Source organism: Artemia sp. Qi Xiang Cuo, chromosome 18 (genome assembly GCF_049724085.1).
Source record: "Artemia sp. Qi Xiang Cuo chromosome 18, ASM4972408v1, whole genome shotgun sequence".
Lineage (NCBI taxonomy): Eukaryota > Metazoa > Arthropoda > Branchiopoda > Anostraca > Artemiidae > Artemia > Artemia sp. Qi Xiang Cuo.
The window spans coordinates 19,636,418-19,659,234 of NC_142811.1; the positions used below are offsets into that span (position 1 = coordinate 19,636,418).

A 22,817-nucleotide genomic window follows, 5' to 3' on the forward strand; every position below is an offset into this window, starting at 1 on the left:
GAATCAGATTTTAATTCTGATTTCAAATATATAAGTTTCATTAAGTTTAATCTTACCCATCAAAAGTTACGTGCCTGAGAAAATTTGGCTGATTTTCGAAAAAAGGGGGAAAGCCCCCTAAAAGTTATAGAACCTTAATGAAAATCACATCATCATATTCAGCGTATCAGAGAACCCTACTGTAAAGGTTTCAAGCTCCTATCTAGAAAAATGTGGAATTTTACTTTTTTTGCCAGAAGAAAGATCACGGATACGTGTTTTTTTATTTGTTTTTTTGTTTTTTTTTTTTGTTTTTTTCCCCAGGGGTGATCGTATCGACCCAGTGGTCCTAGAATATCATGGGAGGGATCATTGGAACGGAAATTAAAAGTTCTAGTGCCCTTTTTAAGTGACCAAAAAATAATGGAGGGCACCTAGGCCCCCTCCCACGCTCATTTTTTTCCTAAAGTCACCTGATCAAAATTTTGAGATAGCCATTTTGTTCAGCATTGTCAAAAATATGATAAAAATGTCTTTTAGGATGACTTGATCCCCCAAAGTCCCCAGGGGGAGGGCTGAAAGTTATGAACTTTACTCAATGTTAACATATAGTATTGGTTATTGGGAAGTATACAGACTTTTTCAGAGGAGATTTTTCTGGTAGGTGGGGGAAGGAGCGGGTCGGGGGCTAGATGGAAGGATCTTTCCAGGAAGGAAGTTTTCATGGGGAAAGGGACATTGCTATGAAGGGGCCCCGGATTTCCCAGCATTATTAAATAAAAAGATCAGGAATTAAATAAAAAAAAAACAAGTTTTTCAACTGATCAACTGATTGTGATTAAGATGTCATTTTTAAAGAACTGGAAAAAAAATTCGAACTATAGTTTAAAGAGCAGGGTATTGACTAGGGGGCGAACCCCTAATATACGTGTTAAAAATTTATGAATATAGAAGTTCGTTACATAAGTTAATTCTAAGTTACGTATATTTATTACTAATAAAAACGTTCGTAAATAAAATTAAACAAGTTTCGAGAAAGCCATTTAACCAAATATAATATGCAAATTTTGTTTTAATTATTCATGTACGGTGAGCCAAAATCAAAACCTGCATTAATTCAAAAACGTTCAAAAATTAAATAAAAAAAACAAGTTTTTTTAACTGAAAGTAAGGAACGACGTTAAAACTTAAAACGAACAGAAATTATTCCGTATATGAAGGGGGCTGTCCCCTCCTCAACGCCTCGCTCTTTACGCTAAAGTTTGACTTTCTCACAACTCTATTTTTTTAAACAATAAAAAAACTTTAGCGTAAAGAGCGAGGCGTTGAGGAGGGGACACCCCCCTTCATATACGGAAAAATTTCTGTTCGTTTTAAGTTTTAACGTCGTTCCTTACTTTCAGTAAAAAAAACTTGTTTATTTTTATTTAATCTTTTAAATAAGCCCTTGAACATCTATCTATGCTGATTCAGTACCCGACTAGCTACAAAAAAAATATATAAAATAAAAGAATAAATAAATAAAAAATAAAAAAAAGGAGACACATCACTGCTTACAGTGCGAAATAGTTGTTCCTTGTGGTTTAAGATAGGACCCTAGTTCTCCTATACGTGGTCTAAGGCTACGGGGACTCCAATGGTGCAGTTTTATTTGGATCTAATGCTATTTTGTGGGGTTTCAGGCTGTTTTTTGAAATTCTCTCCAACTTATTTTCACAATGAATTTTTACTGTTAATATTTTCAATATAATAGTTATTCTTTAATTAGCTTCAAATGGAGGTTCTTCTTCACTCGACAGTTCATTTATAAAGACGTTTTTAATTTTTCAGTTACAATTGGCTAGACTTAATTATATGCTACTTTGGGATGCATACTGCAACTATTGATAATTTTGTGGGTATTTCACGTTAATCCTGATATACAGGGGCGTCCTGAGACTCATTTCATTGGGGGGGGGGGGCGATCTTCGTAAATTCACCTCCATGGATTATTCTGTGTTTAACGGATAACAACATGATAGTAATTTAAGTTTTTTCGGGTTTTCTTACGATTTCACCGGTGGCAGTTGGCCTCTCTTGTGCCCAGGGCAAAATATTGATTAGTGCTCCCCCCCCCCGTGTCTCCCACAAATTTTTCAGGCCAAATGTCGACAAAATCTTTATTTACTAACCAAATTATTTTTAATTTATTAATTAATTAACTAATAATTCATATTCTAATTTACTATTTAAATTATTTAATTATGATTATGTAATTATTTTATTAATTAATTTTATTTATTAACTGTACCCTCTACTTTATTAATAAAATTTTAAAATCACAAAATTTTGTGCCGGGGGCAAGTGCTCCCTTTGTGCCTCCCCTAACGTCGCCTCTGGATTTCACGTGAGCACGGAAGAAAAGATAAAATTTAAACACAACCTACGTTCATAGCCATAGCTTTGCGTAGCTGTCTTAGTAGCGTTGAAGGTTTTTAATTGTATCAGATCAAAGCTTTCGCTCTCTATGGTTTCCGGTGATCTTGAAAAATTAAGAGAACCTGCTGTTTCTTTTCATGTTGTAACTATGGTAACTTGATCCCTTAGCCATTGTCGAACCGAAAGTTCCGACTGTTTTAAGGTGAAGGACTAGCAAATTTTGACATCCACTCTGAATAATTTTTATCCTTACAAAACGCGTCAATTAATATGCTCCGAAATGGTCTACTCTTTTCTAAATTTTCTTTTTACATTGTCTTCCAAATGTTTCAAAAAATTTGACACAACCCAGTGCCTTCGTGCCAGGAAAGAATACTAAAGAAATATACAACTGAAAAATATACTAAGACCCAGGGGCGTCCCCGAGGGGGCTAGTGATTTGAAGTCACCCTCTCTCCCAAAGGTTTGGTGTTGATAAAGCGAAATCATAAATAATAGATACAGTTTGGTATTTTGGTAAACTTATTTGTCTATTTTGAATCGTTTCACCAAAAATAATCACCAATTTGCTGCTTTAAACTGCGTATTTTAGTAATTACTGCGACTTTAGAGATTTTGTTCTTCCTATTTTTTTTTTTCTCGTGACAAAATTGTGTAAAACAAGTAACCCTCATCCTCAAGACATAATAAAATTTCTTATACTGAAAAAATATAAATGTTTTTACTTTTATAACTTTAATAAATCAAATAATATTAACATTTTGATTACTAAATATCAGTATATGTATATTAAACTAACAATGGACATTCATTTGTATTTTTTCAGTAAAGTGTAAACTATGTTCTGGCCTTGGGAAGGCATAGGGGTTTTGAGCCCAACTTGTGTTAGTTTCTGCTCGTTTTGAGTTTGACTCGGTTATTTATTGAAATTTCTGTTCGTTTTGGGTTTCGTTTATTTATCAATGCTGATTTGTCGTAGTTTCACGCTTGGTAGATTATCTGATTTTATTTTTGCTCATTTTTTGTTTAATGAAGTTCTTTACTTTTCTTTGAAAAAATTATTTTGTGGAAAAGTTTTTTTTAATTAATTTCTGTTCGTTTTATATTGACAATGTCTTTTCAGGGAAAAAGAAAATAATGAAAAAGAAACGAAAAATCTTTTCGTTTTTTTAAGACTTTATAGTTTGGCCTGCTATTTGTAGGCTGGAGAAAAATTTTCAGCAATTTTTAACAACATACACCCTTTTAAAAATCTGGACACAAATAGTAGTGTTTAATTTAGTTTCATACCTCCTCTAGTTGACCTGAAATGGAAAACTTGATACCATTCCACTTCATTTTAGAAGTGGAACCAGAGCCGGCTTCCATACTAGATTTTCAGGACCTAATGTGTGGAACTCTATTCCGGAGAGCATTCGGGCGGCTGAGCACCTGGGGCTATTTAAAAATAAATTAAAAAGTTATTTTTTAGGTCAAGGTTCATAGTTGTTTTTTTTTTTTTTTTTTTTTTTTTTTTTTTTTTTTTTTTTTTTTTTTTTTTGTATAGTTAATCATTAATTAGTAAATGAGTTGTATGTACCCGCCCAGTCGCAAGTGCTTTTTGGTATCTTTCTTGGGGCGGGTATTGGCATATTTGTTAAATGTATTTTGATGTTAAATAAAATGAACTGAACTGAACTGAAATTCACAAGAAATCTGTTTACTTTCTTTGATGGATTGGATACACTTACGCTACTTTGATTGGTTAAATTTTAAGAGCAGAAGTAGCCCCGAAAGTTTGAATATAATACCCTCAGTCGTTCTTGGGATACTGCTGAGATGCCTGATTGGGAATTAGCATTAACACAGTGCATTTTGATTTAATCTTAAGGCAACATTCAGTTTTTAAACATAAAGGGCAAATGAGAGGGTGGGCGTGGGAGGGGGATTAGTTGCCCTTCAATCACTTTCGACTATTAAAAAGGGTATCAGCCCTTTCTATTTTCAATCGAATGAGCCCTTTTCGAAGTTCCTACGACAACTCCTTCGATACGAAGTGTTCGGGTCTAAACAACAACAAAAATAATACACTATACCCACATCGATCTTTACTACAATTAATTTAAAAAACTTATTCCACAAATTAAGTTTTTCAAAGAAACGTAAAGAACTCCATTAAACGAAAAATTAGCAAAAATAAAATCAAAGAATCTACCAAGCGTGAAACTACCACAAATCAGCATCAATAAAAAGATGAAATCTAAAACGAACAGAAATTACAATAATTAACCGAGTTAAGGTCAAAACAAACAGAAATTAACATAAGTAGGGTGCAAAACCGCTATGCCTTACCAGAGCCAGAACAAAATTTGCACTTTCCAGATACAATACTAATGAATGTGCATTGTCAGTTTAATATACATATACTGATATTTTGTAATCAAAATGTTAAAATTATTTGATTCATTAAAGTTATAAAAGTAAAAAAAATTACATTTTTTTCAGTAAAGTGCAAATTTTGTTCTGGCCTCGGGAAGGCATAGGGATTTTGCGCCCAACTTATGTTAATTTCTGCTCCTTTTGAGTTTGACTCGGTTATTTGTTGTAATTTCTGTTCTTTTTGGGTTTCATTTATTTATCGATGCTGATTTTTGGTAGGGTACTAGCCCTTTGAATTTCCAATCGAATGAGCCTTTTTTGAGGTTTCTACGACAACGCCTTCTATAAAAACCTTATATGTCCCCCGGGCATTACTTAAAATCCCTTGCCCTGATGGTTGTCAGGGAATGTCCTCCTCAAAAACACATTTTCTATCTGGAAATCACTACGCTGAGTGAAATGGCTATCTCAAAATTTTGATTGGATGTGTTTGTGGGTATGATGGGCGTGGGGGGCTAGTTACCCTCTAATCACTTTCGACTATTAAAAAGGGCACTAGAAATCTCGATTTCCAATCGAATGAGCCCCTTTTGAAGTCCCTACGACGACCCCTTCCATATGAAGTGCCCTGCTCTAAAGTAAAAAAAAATATATGGTACATTGTGCCAACATTGTTCTTATGCCCTCAGGGTATAACTTAAAACCCTTATCCCGAGGATTGTGGGGGATTGTCCTCCTCAAAAAGATATTTTCTATCTGGAAATCAACTACGCTGAACAAAATGGCTATCTCAAAATTTTGATTGGATGTGTTTGGGGGAGTGATGGGCGTGGGGTGAGGGGAGCTAGTTGCCCTCCAATCACTTTCGACTATTAAAAAGGGCACTAGCCACTCCAATTTCCAATTGAATGAGCCCTTTTCGAAGTTTCTACGACAACTCCTTCGATACGAAGTGCCCGGGTATGGAGAAAAAAAACACATTTTGCCCACATCGTTCTTAACTTAGGCAGCGTGCTACAAGCCTTCCAATCACTTTTGACTATTAAAAAGGGCACTAGGCCTTTCGATTTTCAATCGAACGAGCCCTTTTTGAGTTTCTATGACAACGCTTTTTTATAGACACCTTATATGCCCCCATGGCATAAATTACAACCCTTACCCTAAGGGCTGTTAGGGTGGTTGTCATCCTCTAAGACCTAATTTCCAGAACTTTCAACTACGTTAAACAAAATGGCTATCTCAAAATTTTGATTGGATGTGTTTGGGGAAATGGTTGTCGTGAGAGGGGTGTTAGTTGCTCACCCATCACTTTCAACTATTAAAAAAGGCACTAGCGCTTTCAATTTCCAATCAAATGAACCCTTTTGAAGTTTCTACGACAACGCTTTCAATAAAAACCTTACATGTTCCTAGGGTATAACTTACAACCCTTGCCATGGAAGGGGAGGGGATTGTCATCCTCAAAGACCTAATTTCCAGAACATGTTACTACGTTGAACAAAATGGCTATCTGAAAATTTTGATTGGATGTGTTTGGGGGAATGGTGGGCGTGAGAAGGGGGTTAGTTAGCATCCAATCACTTTCGACTATTAAAAAGGGCACTAGTCCTCTCAATTTGAAATTGAATGAGTCCCCTTTTAAAGTTTTTTCGACAACTCTATCAATAAGAACCTTATATGCCCCCAAGGTATAACTTACCAGTTGTGCCCTGGGGGCTCTGGGGGTTTTGCTATCTTGAACAACTTAATTCTCATGAATTTCTACCGTGGTGAACAAATGACTGTCGCTAACCAACGACTTAATTGTTTGGGATCATCTTGGGCGTACAAGGGGGGTTGATTTACATTCATCCCATTCACGACACTATGAAAGGGCAATTTCAATTTCATGTAAAATGAGCCCTTTTTGAAATTTTTATCAAAACTTTCTAAGTAAACCTTATATGCCCGCAAGGCATAAATTACAACCCTTGCCCTGAGGGCTGTAGGGAGGGGGTGGTTGTCATCCTTAAGGACCTAATTTTCAAAACTTTCAACAACGTTGAATAAAATGGCTATCTAAAAATTTTGATTGGATGCGTTTGGGGAAAAGGTGGGCGTGAGAGGGGGGCTAGTTGCCCTCAAATCACTTTCGAATATTAAAAAGGGCACTAGCCATTTGAATTTCCAATCGAATGAGCCCCTTTTCAAGTTTCTACGGCAAATATTTCAATAAAAACTTTATATGCCCCCAGGGCATAACTTATAACCCTTGCCCTGAAGAGTAATGGGGGAGTGTCCTGCTCAAAAATACAATTTCCTGAACTTTAAACTGCATGGAACAAAATGGCTCTCTCAAAATTTGATTGGATGTGGTTGAGGAAATATTGGGCGTGGAAGGGGTGTTAGTTGCCTTCCAATCACTTTCGACTATTAAAAAAGGCACTAGCCATTTCAGTACGTAGATATTGTAATTTCCTTTCAAATGCGCTCTTAAACTTCTCTCGATGATGTCTTGGCGCCTCACTGGCAGTGATTAAGAAAAAAAAAAGAAACTCCTGCATCCCATGTGAAAAAGTGATTTTCCTCGTTGCTCAAGAGGGGAACTGTAATGTTTCTTAAAAGGGGCTTTCGACTAGGGTGATCCCAGTGATGCAGTTTGATTTTTGATCCGACATCATTTTGAGGGGTGTCAGGCTATTTTTTTCAAAATTCTCTCAACTTAGGTTTTGCAGCGAACTTCTATCATTAAGACTAATCGAAATAATAGCTACCATTCCTGAATTACCTTCAAATGGCGATTCTTCCTCACATGACAGCTTTGTTTTTTGGACATATTTTTAGATTTTCGGTTACTATGGGCAGGAGTTCATCCTTTTCTACGTTGCCCTTAAGGGCGCAATCATAGAAAAAATCTTTTTCTCATCACGGTAAGAAGAGTCACAAAGTTTCCCACTTTCAAAGGCAATTGATTTAAAGTTCTTTTATTTGTTGTTTTTTTGTCAGTTGAATATATGTTTTGTTTTTCCTACTTGTTCCACCTGATTTATGCAAGTTTTCTAATCTATGTTAACTATATTAATTCTGTACATAGAGTACCTTTTCGATGTGAATGTAACTTGACACTCTAAAATTAGCATTTATTATTCATCAGACCCCTGGCATGAAATAAATTTAGATACACACTGGAGGAAGTCCAAGCCAAAGTCCTCAAAAATAATAAGAGTCAGGAAGAATATTATTTTTAAAGAGCGAAATTTAGAAAATCTGTCGTACAAGCTGTCTGTATTTTTACTCCCAGTTTTTAACGAATATGCCCCCCCCCCTTCATCCTCCTTAAAAAATTGCTGTATACAGGCTCGTATGAATTATTATATTTGTGAATAGGAAGAAAATGCTAGGAAAACTTGCTGTTGGTAGGAGTCGAACCTGACAGCCTTCTGTGATAAGCTGAAGCTTCTACCCGTAGATCTTAACAGCCACCAGGAAGGTATTTTTTATAGATTCAATATAAATCATAAAAAAGCCAATAATAATAGCAATAATATGATAATAACAATAATATCATCAAGGCAAAAAAGAAAGTATAATTTAAAAAGTAACCGAGGAAACGAGGGTGATTTTCAGAAAGTTTGTCCACTGTATGAAAATCAGCCTCGTTTTCTTGGTTATTTTCAAATTATGTTTTTTCGTTTCTCTATCAAACGTCATGTATAGCCACTGTGGTCATAGAACGTATTTAAGAAAAATGAAATCGAATTAATATTTGAAAACGCAGGATAATCTTGACAGTAGCGCTTGACAGCGTTGCAGAGTCGGCAACCACAGCAAGAACCCAGTGTATAGAAACTACATGAGGACTGTAGCCAGAATGAGGAATAATTTTTCCATGTTCCTTTATTGTCGAAATACCCTATGTCTACTTTTTTCTGTTTGTTGATTTGATTTCATACGTATGGCAACTCCACAACCCCATGGTCCTACGGCGAAGATATTTTTCGTGACATATTATTTTGCCGCAGGTATTTTTTGGATAATGCTTTGCTTAAAAATTTGTAAGAGATTACATTTTTCCTTATTTGAAACTAACATATCTTTTGCTTTTAACTACCAAACTGTTGACAAGTTTAAGATCTCCTATTATTTATTTATTTTACCAAAATTTCAACCGACTCTATTCTTATAATGATTATTGTTTCTGTGTTATTGTTATTGTGAGTAGGCAAAATTCGTTTGCCTACTGTTAAACTTCTCTCTTCAAAAGATTTGAAAAGCTTTCACAAAGCTTTCTCGGCTTTATGAAAGGGGTATGCCCAAAATTGAGTTGAGCTGGTTTAACAAGCTTTGGCAGTTTGGCATAACACATTCTATATTAGAGTTGGATAAGAATCAAGTGCTATGGCAGCCGGCGGACAGAATTTCACCTTGCCAAAAAAATTCAGTAAACGTCCTAAATGCTTTTGACATTTGCTACGTTGCCAATTTCTAGTATCGCGGCTGAAAAGAGTTTTTCTACCGTAATAACATTGAAAAATCGGCTTTAAAAAATACAAAGCAGAGACTCAGCTGTATGGACAGAGGCGGTCTTAAGAGGGACAGAGGGGGCACTTACCCCGGGTGCGGAAATTTAAGGGGCGCAAAATTTCAAATAAATAAGCTAATGGCTACGGTCATTGTGTTATTTTTGAACTTTCATTTATATTAAAATAAAGTAATCAATAATAAATGAAGCAGTTAAATAATTAATAAAAAAAACTAATTAATTAATCATTAATTAATTAATAAAAATAAATTTAACAAGAATAATTTAATCAAATGATATTAATTTTAAAAAATACTAATTAATATTAAATTATTTTTAAAAATATTTTTTTTTAATTTAGCCTGAATTTTCTGGAAAAACGGGGGGGGGGGCTAATCAAGATTTTGCCCCGAATACAAATGAGGCCAGAACCTCCACTGTATGGACTTACATATCAAATATTCACTGATATTTTTCTTGTGATCCATATTAAGTGTTTGAATTCTGGCTGAAAATGTATCATGAAAACTGAATTCGCTTTTGTGAACTTTTCATCATTGAACCTTCCGCATCTAATAAGGGGATCATTGAACCCTCCGCATCTATTATTGAAGTTTAGTATATTTCTATAGCCGAATAAAATCCTGTAAATGTATATTTACCGTAAAATGGGTGGATATGTCATCACTCTGTTGGGAGTCCAAATCCTTGAGGCTCTTGATAAACTTCGGAGGTTTTAGGTTAAAAGGTTCGTAGGAATATCCTTTTTCTAAGCTTTACGTATGACCATTCTATTCCAAGTAGATTAAAGACGTGATTTATTAAAACTCTCCCAAGTATCAACACTTCTAACACGATTTGTTCGACGAAATTACTGTGCGCTTATTACTAATGGCAGAATTTTGCCCAGGCCATACCATTCCGGCCAAAGTTAGAGCATATTGTTGCCTGAGCTCAAGTAAGGAAACTTCTTAAATCTGTGAAATATTGAAGTTAGAGATTCCCAAAGCCTAGTTCTGTATAATCATTAAGATTTACATATATTGTAAGAGAATGATCACCAATGGCAACTGTAGTATTTGTTACCAACGGCAGTCCAGATCGTATCGTTCCGCCTAATGTTGCAGCCTAAGCCGAAGCAAAGAATCCGCTTGAGTTGCTTAAAAGATTAAGTCGATAGTTGCCAGCGAAACCTAGTTTTTTGTAAGCATTATACTGCAGATTTGTGGCACGGGAATGATTCATCTAGTTATATGCAACTTTTACACGTATTTTTTTTTCGTTACATATCCCCCCTCCCTGACCGAATTTCTGAGAATCCCTGCAAATACCTAAGAGGTGATACCAAAGAGAAAAAGAGGGATTACTGTTCAACGTTTTAGTGTCAAAAAGTGTGCTTCGGTTCCATTGTTTTTTTTGTTGTTTTTTTTGTGGCGTATTTTCACACTATTACTATTTTCGGAGGGAAAATGTTTCGCCTTTTAAAAATTTCGATTAAGGGGATTCGTTAACTTGAAGACAAAGGGCCCAATAACGAATCTTTCCCAGCAACACAGGGAACTTCCAAAGCAATTTGGGTATAATTTGATATGGGATCTTAAAGATGTCAAGAATTCGAAAAGCTAACCAAAGTCTACTTTAAAATGAAGAAAACGTATAGTCTCTTACTAATTGTTAAGCAAAGCGCTGTCTATTTAATGTGTATACAGCATAAAGAATATACATCTGGGGTCGGTAAGGTTTTATATCAAGGCGGTTTGGACAACAGGGAACTCTCAAAGCTGTTAAACTATTCAATGATACTTCTTTTCAGATGACTTTCCAAACAGGTATGCTGGAATATTTTAAGTGACTGTCCTTTCCTGAACTTGAAAAAGGTTCATTAAATCTTAATGTCTCTATTTCCAGCCTAAAACGGGAGAAGTTAAATGAATTTTCTAAGATTTCTGTTACAGCAGGTGTCGGATTATTGTCTTCTGTCGTTTCTTCGGATCCCTTATCCAAGCTCTACAAGCTATGGCAAGACCACCTAATCAGTTCTAATTAGTTTACCCACACAAACTAAAAACTTATAGTGAGATAGGGTTATCCTTTTAGGCATCCAAATGCCCTTAAATAATCTTCTTTGACAAATCTAGATTGGTAAGGAAATGCAACTTGTGGAGAGGCAATTAGTTCTATTATTTAAAACCTTATTTGTTCTTTTGTAAGGACTATTAAGCGAATCAAAACAAAACGTTTTGAGTCACTGAATATTTTACAAGTAGACTCTGTTTTCGCGAAAATACTTATTTGCTTATCTTATTATATATGTATTTTTATTATTGCAATTTTATTTTATGTTTTACTATATATTCCTTGTTTATTTATGCACAACGCAGAAGACTTTTGCTTGTTGTGGAACTATGTAACCGTGATTAGCAAAATTTTCATGAAAATGTCTTTGGAAACTCTTTTGTAATTAAGGTCTTGTACGCTGCTGTAGATATAATCCACAGTTCATATAATTATCCAGTAAGCTTATCGCAGATCATTTCTGGTCTTCGTTCTCGGTGCCAACAAAAAGCTCCTCCCACTTCTTTCTGCATTAGCGGGTTAGTCTGTTTCCGATTGTTTCCAACAAAGTGCATTATTCGTAATAGCGGGTTTCCACTCGTTTCCGATTAGATCACAGTCTGACTTGTCTACCCGTGAAAAGATCTGATGCCGCCTATGTTTCTATCTGCAAAAACGTTCTCTGGAGCACTCGCACCTTGGTCCGGGTTTTTATAATGGGTGAGATAGGGAGAGATCATACTGGATAATTATATAAACTGTGATATAATCTCAGCTCAGTTTATAAATTTTGAAGTTGTGTTGTTCTTCCTGAAAATTTAGGAAGGTTTTTTTTTTATAGCATCAGCCAATTGAGGGATACCCTTCTCTATGAAGGGGTTACCTCAAAATCAACATCTTCAGAACATAGGCTCTGTATAGCTTATCATTCGAAAAAGACACTTAAATATTTTTACTAAAGAGTATCCGTTTGGAGGTGTGAGGATCATGTTGCTGTTCTGCTATTTCTTTTACTACTGCAACTAGTATCAGCTTGAAAAAGATGGTGACCAAACCAAATTTTCTTTTGCAGTCAGTCAAGATTCCCACGCGTCTGACAATTTTGACTAAATTTTTCTGATATGACCTGACTTACACTAACATATTATTTTTCGTTCGCAATTTGAGTTACAAACCGTTCGCAGTGTACATTGTGTAAGATGAGATTCTCAGTAAGTTCGATTATCTATTACTTTGGCATGATCTTGTCGTACTTGTCCTACAATACGCGTAAATTCCCGTCGACATGAAATCATTTACTTATGAAATGGTTTCTCAATGAACCAGGTCACTTCATCTATATATTGAAATCATATAGCGTACTTTTAACAACGCAGCACAGCCTTGGAAGTATAAGCCAAAAACAGACATGAGCTTGAAAGATGTCTAGTATGTCCTTTGAGTCCGCTTGTTTTCCCTCCAATCCAATTACTCCATCTATTCTTGTCACCTGCCATGAATATCATAACTAAGATAGGTCCTACGTGTTTATTATTCAGCTTCTTTTTTTTTATGTGGAGGTGGAGTACAGTTGGTTTCAACCATATAATTCATAAAAAAAATATGGATATTTTAAAAGCATTATTTTAGAATGTATTTAATCAATATGTACCTCTTTCGTTAGAGTACATGTCACCGAGCCTTACTTTCGAACATTGAGTATGGATGACCTAAATTTTCCGCTTTTGATCTAAGCTTCGTTTACGAAAAGCAAGTAGAATTACGACCTGTAGAATTAGAATCTGTTTTTGCATAAATGGACCGTATTCATCAATATCTTACCCCCTCAAGTTTTTACAAATCCTCACAGTTACCACTTTCAACAGTTGTCCCAAAATTCCCAAATTTATTCTTTTTTTTTTGTACTTGTGTTTTCTCGTTTGTTCCAATGTTGTCTTCGAACAAATGTGGTGCTCATTTTGGAATCTTAGCAACATGGGGTGAATACGTAAAAATTCACCCAAAAAAACAGCAAATATTCATCCCAACAAAAAAAGGCGTTTTTGGTCCTTCATCTGAGCGCTAGTCGCATCCAGATGGGGAAAGAGATCATAACAAAGGATTTAAAAAAATTGAAACTTCGTGGGAGCGATTAAAGAGTGAAGCTTTGAATTGGATTGGCTGGAGGAGGAGAGTTTGCTGCTAAGTGGGCTTCAGGTGACTTTTTAATGCAAAGAGTTGTTAGTAGTAGTAGTAATAGTTGTTTGGTAGAAGCTGGAAACGGTAGCGCCCACTTGCTATTTTGTTTACTATTGAGCAGATTTTCGAAAAATTTTGTCCCCGAATTAAAACTGCGGGATCCAATAGTGGCAATTAGCTGTACCTGGAATCAATAATTATGTATTTACTTGGACAAAGATTAACTTTCAGCTTAATAAACATCACAAAACTGGGCCATACGCTGAACTTGGGTAAATGATTAAGCCTGGTCCAACCCTATTATAAGGCTATATGATGTTAATATGGCTTCCGGTGACGCTTATTCAACTTTACCAGTTATTTAATACCCTTGGCTTAAAGTTGGACTGAACTAATTTTTTTAGGGTTAATGATTTTAAACAAATGTGTGACCCCTTATGCCGTACACGCATCTTACAGTTGGAAAGATTGGAAAGTTTTATATGAGATCAATTTCAGCTCAGCGATTTTCGGAGAAGCGGGTTTGAGAATAATAAGGGTAGATTTGGAAAGAGAAGTCGCAGTGCTCGTAGATGCGACAGGTGGTACATTACCTAGTATGCTAGCCCTTTTGCCCACCGTGCAAATCAAGGTCATTATACGTTGAAAAACTTTATTCAAGCCTCATGTGATCTTCGTAGTGAAGATTTTGGTATGAAAATCAATTTTGATAATCGTCGCTTCACTGCTCGACATATCAAGATAGGTCAGCGATTGAATGCATTATCATCGTTTCTGCGACAGTTGAAACCTAGCAATAGAAGGAGGATAGAAACAGGAAGTAAAAGAATGGGAGACAGTGTAAATGTTATTGCAGTGCTGCTATTCTCATCACAGTACCACTCCGTTGTAGGCCAACACCAGTTCCCTAGATTTGGCAAATGTGGTAAAATGTATTATTTTAGTGATAATAATGTCATAGAATGTTCTATTCGATGGTTATCATAGTTAATGTTTATACCAAAATCTTCATTGTAAAGGTTACATGAGGTTTGAATAAAGTTTTTCAACGTATGATGTGCTTGATTTTACAGTGGGCAAAAAGTCTGCCATAAAAGGTTATGTCGCGCGTGTCACCAACTGTTTTAATTCTGCTAGAAAATTGCTCGAAAATCGATCAAATGGTAAGGGAAATATCTAGTGGGCACTACCACTTCCAGCTTCTAGCAAGCACCTATTACTACCGCTGCTAACAACTTTTTGCAGCAGAAAATCACCTGAGGCCAACCCAGCTGCCCACTCTGCTTCTCCAACCTAATCTACTCAAAGCTTTACTCCCTTCCATGAAGCTCAGTTCCCTTCCCAGATGAATGAACAAAAAGTACGATTTTTTTTCTCAAAATCTGTCATCCCTAGTGGAAAGTATTTTTTTTTTTTTAGTTTAAATTCGAGATGCCTCTCCCGGGTTTCATTTCTAACGGGCCTTGGCAATGTATAGTTCAACGAGAGCTCGTTCCAGGGGTCTTCCGGGACTACTGCGAGTCGTAAGAACGTTTTCTTTCCCAGGCCTGGTCGAACAGCCAATCGCTGGAGCTTCCGTACCAGAGGAATTCGGGTCAAGCGTATACTTTTAAAGTTAGTCCATCGTTCGCCTTCGTTATAAGCTCTACGTTTATGCGTTACTTTCTTCTCAACTGTACGCTCATCTGCTTCCTTCACTTTGCTGTAGGCTATGTGTATTTTTACGTTATTTGAATAAAGACCATACATCGAAGCTAATGCTATTGACTATCTTTGAGAATTTAAGTAAACCGTTACATCAGCTGATATAAAAGGCATATAAACGAAAGGTTTACGCTAGTTCAATTTTACCACTACTTGAATACACTTGCTTGAAAGTTAGGATAAAATGTTTTCGCCAGGGTTTATGATTTTAGAAAAAAAAATATGTGGCTGCTTATGTGATACACGTATCTTACTGTTTGGATAAACAGATTTCATCTAGAAAATTAAAATTAGAAATATGTTAATGTAAGTTAAATTTCAGCTCAACGATTTTCGGAGAAGTGGGTTCGAAAATTACAAGGGCAGGTTTGGCAAAAGAAGCCGCCGCTCCCGCAAAGTTAGTTGTGACAGATGCGACATTACCTTTTATGGCAGCGCTTTTGCCCACCGTGCAAATCAAGCTCATCATAGTCTGAAAAACTTTATTGAAGCCTCATGTGACCTTTGCAAGGAAGATTTGGGTATGAAAATTAATTATGATAAACATCGACTAACTGCTGGACATATCAAGGTAAGTCATTGATTAAATACATTACATCAGTATAAAACGCATCACCGAAATGTGTTCTGATTAAAAATTATCAGTTGCTTTTAATGCTTGAACATTACACAATTTACTGTTACTGAAATAACACGTTTTACTGCATTTACTACTGAATCAGTGCTGGCCTTCATTGGAGTGGTAGTCTGACGAGACTAGCATATTCTCTCTCTATAACTCTCTCTCTCTCTCTCTCTCTCTCTCTCTCTCTCTCTCTCTCTCTCTCTCTCTCTCTCTCTCTCTCTCTCTCTCTCTCTCTCTCTCTCTCTCTCTCTTTCTCCACATTTTCTGTGAAAAACTGGCATCCTGAGATTTTCTGACCCGAAAAAACTCTATATAGGCCACGAGTTCGATAAAATCCGTTAAGAGCCTTAATTTTGGAGAAAAAAAAGATTTTCATGAGTAACGTCGTATTTAGGAGCATATCTCAAGAGAATAAATTACATCCCCCCTGGAATGATCATATTGTTTTTAGTATCTACGACGCAGGTAACATTATCGAAGGAAGATAGCTAAATATAAAATACCAAGTGTAATGAGTCAATTTACAAAAGGTGTTTTAAGCTGTTTAGTAATGCCTAGAGGACAAATTAATAACCTTTCTCAAACAGGCATGTACACAGATTTTTTTTAGAATTTCTTTCTAAATTGGGTTTTATCTCCTTTTCTCACTTACAAAAATAGTTGAAACGGGGGCTTTTTAAGAAAAAAAAATTCTTTATAAGTAATTGGTTGTTAATTACAGCTGAAAAATACAAAATTCAATGTCGTATAACATAATGTCTTTTGAATTGCTACAATCGAGTTCTCCTGTTGGCAGGATCAAAGCCTACTTCCCAAATGTTGGATAAATGGTATCATATCATGCCATGAGAAATTTGTTTCGGTTAACTTAAGAATTAAACCTCGAGGGTTGTAGAGATCTTACTAACAATAGAAGCGAAATGCAAATCCTCCCCCCTTCCCACGGACATCTCCAAGGCCGGGAAATAGAGCAAAGAACAAAAGAAAAAGATAGTACAAAATCTTGTAAAAGCCAGAAAATGAGTCACTACATTTATAAGATACCAAACGAGTGACATCTTTGACCCAAATGAGTTAGGGTGTTACGAGCGACATCTTCGAGCAGAATGAGTCAGGGTGTTACGAGCGACATCTTTGAGCTGAATGATTTAGGGTGTTATAAACGCAGCTAAAGCATTAAAACTTGTTTTGTATCCATTTTCGAGTGTTTTTTTCAGAAATTAGTCGAAAAAAATGGAGAAATGGCTGAACATCCAGATCTGATTGATGAAGCTCTTGAAGAATGCAAGTTTATTCCATTTGAATTGCGGATTGAGGTTGAAGGAATGAAAAGCGGTGCATCGCCTGTACCCATGGATACCGATTTTAATATTAATGTATGTCTGATTAATCGCCTATCGTTTTTATCTAGCATTTATATAGACACCCATTTTGTTTTAAATAATCTTCTTTTTTCAGGGATTGATGACGGTTTAAATGCTAGGGATTTTCTAAAAGTAACTTAAATTTTATTTGGAGGGGTGAGGCTATCAGCACTCATCTTGGGTTTTTCCGTTTTTCTATTTCTATCCCCATCAGTGGTGGTTTTGGCCCCTCTTGCGCCCGGGGTGAAATCTGGATTTCTCCCCTCCCCCTGCCTCCCTAAAATTTTCAGGCCAAATTTTAGAAAAAATTTTATTTATTAAGAAAATTTTCATTTATTAATAAGAATTTCCATTATTTAAATCTGTCTAAAATAATTAAATTCGGTTTACCTACTTTTATTTTCAAGGTATAGTGATGAGTATATGGGGAAATGGAAATTTTGGGTCAATTTACTTGTAATTATTGCCAACTGCGCCCTCTGCTTTATTTTATTAAAAACAAAATTTCAAAAACTAAAAAATGATTAAAACCTTTAGGTTATTTATTTGAAATTTTGCGGCCCTAGAATTTCTGTGCCAGGCGCAAGTCTCCCCTCTGTTCCTCCCTAAAACTGCCTCTGCTCCCCATACCCATTCCTATTCCAATCTCGTGTGTTTTCCCATTCATAATGAATACAGCTTTATTCATTAAAATATTATTCATTGGCAAAGAGACCTGTGTTTTTCAAGAGGGTGATGCAATTTTTCAAAGGTGTTACAGTAATAACTTAAAGTATTTATATGCGTTAATGGGTAATAATATATTCATTAAAATGTATTATTATGAATAGTGTTTAATAATATATATTAAAATATATAATTCATAATTATATACTGTAATTATATAATATATAAATAAATAAAATACAATTAATTAATAGAGTATGTACATTAATATATAATAAATAATATATTGATTTGTTTCCTATTCCCGTTCCTAACCCCATTCCCATTCCTATCCCAATTTCGGGTGTTTTTCACATTCCTAATGAATACAGCTTTAGCGGCAAGAGTCGTGTTGTTTGTCCTTTATATGCTATGGTGAAAAACGCCTCCAGGGAATTTTTTTTCAGGGGTGAGGCAATTTTCTAAAGATGTAACAGTAATAACTTAAGGCATTTTAAATGCGTTAATGGATAATAATGTCTTTATTAAAATAAAATGGACGGGTTTGAAACAGAGGGATGGTTTTAATCCTGTAATCCAAAACACTGTTATACCCATGAATGCTAGAATTTAACCATGCAGTTGGCTAAATATTCTCCTGAACACGATGGGACGGGCTGAATTTGAATTTTTGTTCTTAGAAACATTAGAAGCATACAGCTTTGGGAAATTAATTCCAAGAAGCATCGTTCTTCTTGCGATGGTTACTTTGCGATTTTAGGATTTATTTACGTTTTATTGTAGGATATATGTTATATATTACTTATTTAATATGGGATATTATTTAATATAGGATATATTTTATTTATATTTATATTATGTATTTAGGATTTATTTACAGCTTGAATTGAGGTCCTTGGGTTTGTCTAGATATTTGGTATGTTTTTCTCTCAATACTTCGTTCCGATCAGACTTGAAGTTTTTGATTAACATTCTTATTGGGATAGGTAGATTTGTTTTTAAAATATATATATATGAAGTTGAAAAAGGGCTAATCTAAATGCATGTAACTACCCTTGAGACCATCATGGTCAGTGGACTTTTTTCTTCTTTTTCTTGTTACATGCCTAGCGTTAATAATTTTGTCTAGGTGTTTTTATTCATTCCTCTAGTGCTATGTACTGATCAGACTCATTGTTCTTGAGGAATTGAGGTACGGTATAGAAATATAAAAAATAAAATACAAGCTTTTTTAATGTAGTCCCCTCTCTCTCTCTCTCTCTCTCTCTCTCTCTCTCTCTCTCTCTCTCTCTCTCTCTCTCTCTCTATCTCTCTCTCTCTCTCTTTGTCTATTTCTCCTCTCTTCGTAGTGCCGAGTTTTGTTAAAAGTGTTCGGTATTCATTTACTTCAGCACTATGCACCAAACATACTTATCTCTTTATGAAGGAGAAAACGGAAAAAAGAGGACAGATCAGTGCATCTCATGTAAAAAAAAAAAAAACTGTTTTTTCTTGTTGTTAAGGCCAAGAGACTTTAAGTTTCTTGCATGTGTTTTTCGACCATGGCGATTCCAGTTGTTTAGTTTTTTTTGTTTTGACCCGACGCCATTGCTTAGGGATTTCAGGCTATTTTTTGCAATTTCCAAAAATTTAGTTTTCGAAATAGCATTTTACTTTTAAGACTAATGTAGATAATAGTTACCCGTTTCTGAATCAACTGCAAATGACAGTTTTTTCTCACTAGTCAGTTTTTTAACGTATTTTTTTCATTTTTGGTTACTATGGGCCGTAATTCCTTCTTTACTATGTTGTATGCAAAGTGACAAGATTAATCTCAAAGGTATCTAAGTGTTTTTGTAACCATTCATGACCAGTGGACTAATCTGCCTATTAATTTTGTCTAGGTGTTTCGTTGTTCACTACTCCAGTAATTTGCACCGATCAAACTTTTTTCTTTAGGATCAAAACATAGAAATATCAAGAAGAAAATGGAATCCTCGTAAATGTAGCTTCAGATTATAATAATCTAAGAAACTGCTTCATTGTGTCTGTTATAATAGACTGATGTGTGTATTTTTCAAACACTGGACATCTGTTTTTTTTTAATACTAAATAAAGTATATTTGGTATCCTTTTAGGCAAATAATGGGGAAGGGGGCATAAGAAGACCTTTCCAGGGAGAGGAGGGACTATACTGATCCGCACAAAAGTCCTTTTTTATCCAAGTCTCAATATTTTTGGACATTTTAACCTGTTTTTTTTTTTACAAAGCTAATAATTACTCACTGCTAGTAGGCACGATGCTAATTTTGCATGTATAAACCGTATAAATTATTTCAATGAAATCAAGGAAGGATGAAAATGAGGCTTCTAGGGAACACCCATTTTTTGGAAGGATGAAAATGAGGCTCCTAGGGAACAGCCATTTTAGGAAGGATCAAAATGAGGCTCCTAGGCAACACCCATTTTAAGAAGGATAAAAATGAGGCTCCTAGGGAATACCCAATTTAGGAAGGATGAAAATGAGGCTCCTAGGGAACACCTATTTTAAGAAGGATGAAAACGATGCTCCTAGGGAACATCCATTTTAGGAAGGATGAAAATGAGGCTCCTAGGCAACACCCATTTTAGGAAGGATCAAAATGAGGCTCCTAGGGTACCCCATTTTAAGAAGGGTGAGAATGAGGTTCCTAGGGAAAACCCATTTTAGGAAGGATGAAAATGAGGTCCTTCGAGAAGACGACTGGACTATTAGGCTACAATATTGCAGATTCTCTGCTTTCTAGCTGTTCCTATTCTTCTTTCTTGATTGTTGTATTTGCAAAGGTAGTTCAGATAACCTTAGAGACCACTACGTCCTGCTATAGGTTGCTACTGAATCAACATTTCCAGCAATGCTGAACTGCAGTAATTCGTAACAATGACAAAATATTTGCTATACTGTAATGATTTGAAGTACTCTTTGCTTCGCTTATTATCTAAAGTAAGAACTTTAGGGAAAAGAAAAACACTTCGAGACTGGAAAATCTAAAATCAGGAACTAAAAACTCTACAAAAAAAGCGCTCCCCCACGGAAAACTTCAAATCTACAGTTACAAACTCTACAAAAATATCCACTTCCTCACTGAAAAAGTATCAAAGCTACAGCTAAAACCATATAAAAAAAACAATTTGAAACTGAAAAACCTCAAATCTACAGCTAAAAACCACTTCGAGACTGGAAAGGCTTAAATCATCAACAAAAAAAAATAAAAATAAAAAACACGGAAAACCTCAAATCTACAGCTACAAACTCTACAAAAAAAAAACACTTTGAAACTGAAAAACCTCAAATCTACAGCTACAAACCACTTCGAGACTGGAAAGGCTCAAATCAACAACAACAAACTCTACAAAAAAAACATTCCTAGACGGAAAACCTCATATCTACTGCTACAAACTCTAAACAAAAACACTATGAAACTGAATAACCTTAAATCCACAGCTACAAACCACTTCGAGACTGGAAAGACTCAAGTCAACAACGAACTGTACAAAAAAAACACTCCTAGAGGGAAAACCTCAAATGTACAGCTACAAACTCTAAAAACAAAACCTTTGAAACTGAAAAACCTCAAATCTACAGCTAAAGACCACTTCGAGACTGGAAAGCCTCAAACCAACAACAACAAACTCTACAAAAAAAAGAAAGAAAAAAAAACACTCCATGGCGGAAGACCTCTAATCTACAGCTACAAACTCTAAAAAAACCACTTCGAGACTGGAAAGCCTCAAACCAACAACAACAAACTCTACAAAAAAAAAGAAAAAAAAAACAAAAAACACTCCATGACGGAAGACCTCTAATCTACAGCTACAAACTCTAAAAAAAAAACTTTGAAACTGAAAAACCTCGAATCTACAGTTGAAAACTACAAAAACACTCGCTTTGAGACTGAACCCCAAATATATGGCAAAATTGCTGAAAACGGAACACTGCTTTCAAGCAGTTAAGATTTACTTTCTCCTTTTACAACAAGCACATGTTCAAAGTGATAGTGCTTAGACTTTGATGCCTATGTCAGCAGATATGGTAACAGGCCTTAAAAGGGTCTAGGAGAGGTTGTAGCCAAGTAAATGTTCGATGGATGTTGGCCCACTTCTCTTGCAGAACTACTAGTGTTTTTCAGCCGAATTTTGTGATTAAAATTTGATTCTTGTGCCCTTTGAACTCCCCTCCATCTGTCAAAATAAAGAAAAAATCGGAACTTTATGCTTGCATTCGAGCCAAGCTTGTACTAAATCTTACTTTTTTTCAGGCCATAGGACCGTATAACGTATTCAACCCAGTTGGTCAGTCAGTTGTTTCGCCTTTGCTTACGTATTTTTGTCAAAGCTGCAATGCCAATATCAAATATGATGAAGAACTAAAATTGGCTCATATGCAATCCGAAGAACATATTAGCAAATTAAAGAAAGAAGAAAGGGCTGAAGGAAAGGAACTGCCTAAAGAAACAGTAGGTACCAAGAGTCTTGCCCTTGGCCTGCGCATGTAAAAAGACGATTCTTGTGCCATGGCTAGTAAAGTTAGTAGACTACTACAAGGGCCGGGAAGTAGTGGCTATTTTGGGGTTTCTCCTGTGTAGAAATTTCAAAGTCATTGCCACGCGTCTTATCAGACTAGAGTTTTATTTCTGCGACTACCTGCCCGTTACTGATAAGCTTTCCCTGAGATTTTTCGCCCCCATCCCTAGACTTCAAAAAACAAAATAGAGACAATATATATATATATATATATATATATATATATATATATATATATATATATATATATATATATATATATATATATATATATATATATATATATGTATATATTGGGGGGGGGTATTTTCATTGAAAAAGCGACAAATTTATCCCTCCCCCCTCCTAGAGCATGAAAAATACATTTACCCCCCCCCCCCCCTAGAGCTTGAAAAATACATTTAACCCCTCCCTAGAGCTTCAAAAA

The 22,817-nt window shown here is 35.4% G+C and overlaps 1 protein-coding gene across 2 annotated transcripts in view; it reads left to right on the forward strand.

The window, feature by feature from the left end:
• LOC148941291 (uncharacterized) overlaps positions 1–22,817 on the forward strand; it is a 94,065-nt gene that overhangs the window by 67,954 nt on the left and 3,294 nt on the right. Inside the window, exons 7-9 of one of the 2 annotated variants that reach the window (XM_089103920.1) lie at positions 15,516–15,764; positions 17,036–17,194; positions 22,126–22,323. In XM_089103920.1, coding sequence (XP_088960046.1) covers positions 15,516–15,764; positions 17,036–17,194; positions 22,126–22,323 — 606 coding nt within the window. The remainder of the gene's footprint in view (positions 1–15,515; positions 15,765–17,035; positions 17,195–22,125; positions 22,324–22,817) is intronic. The other variant, XM_089103922.1, reaches the window with a different exon arrangement.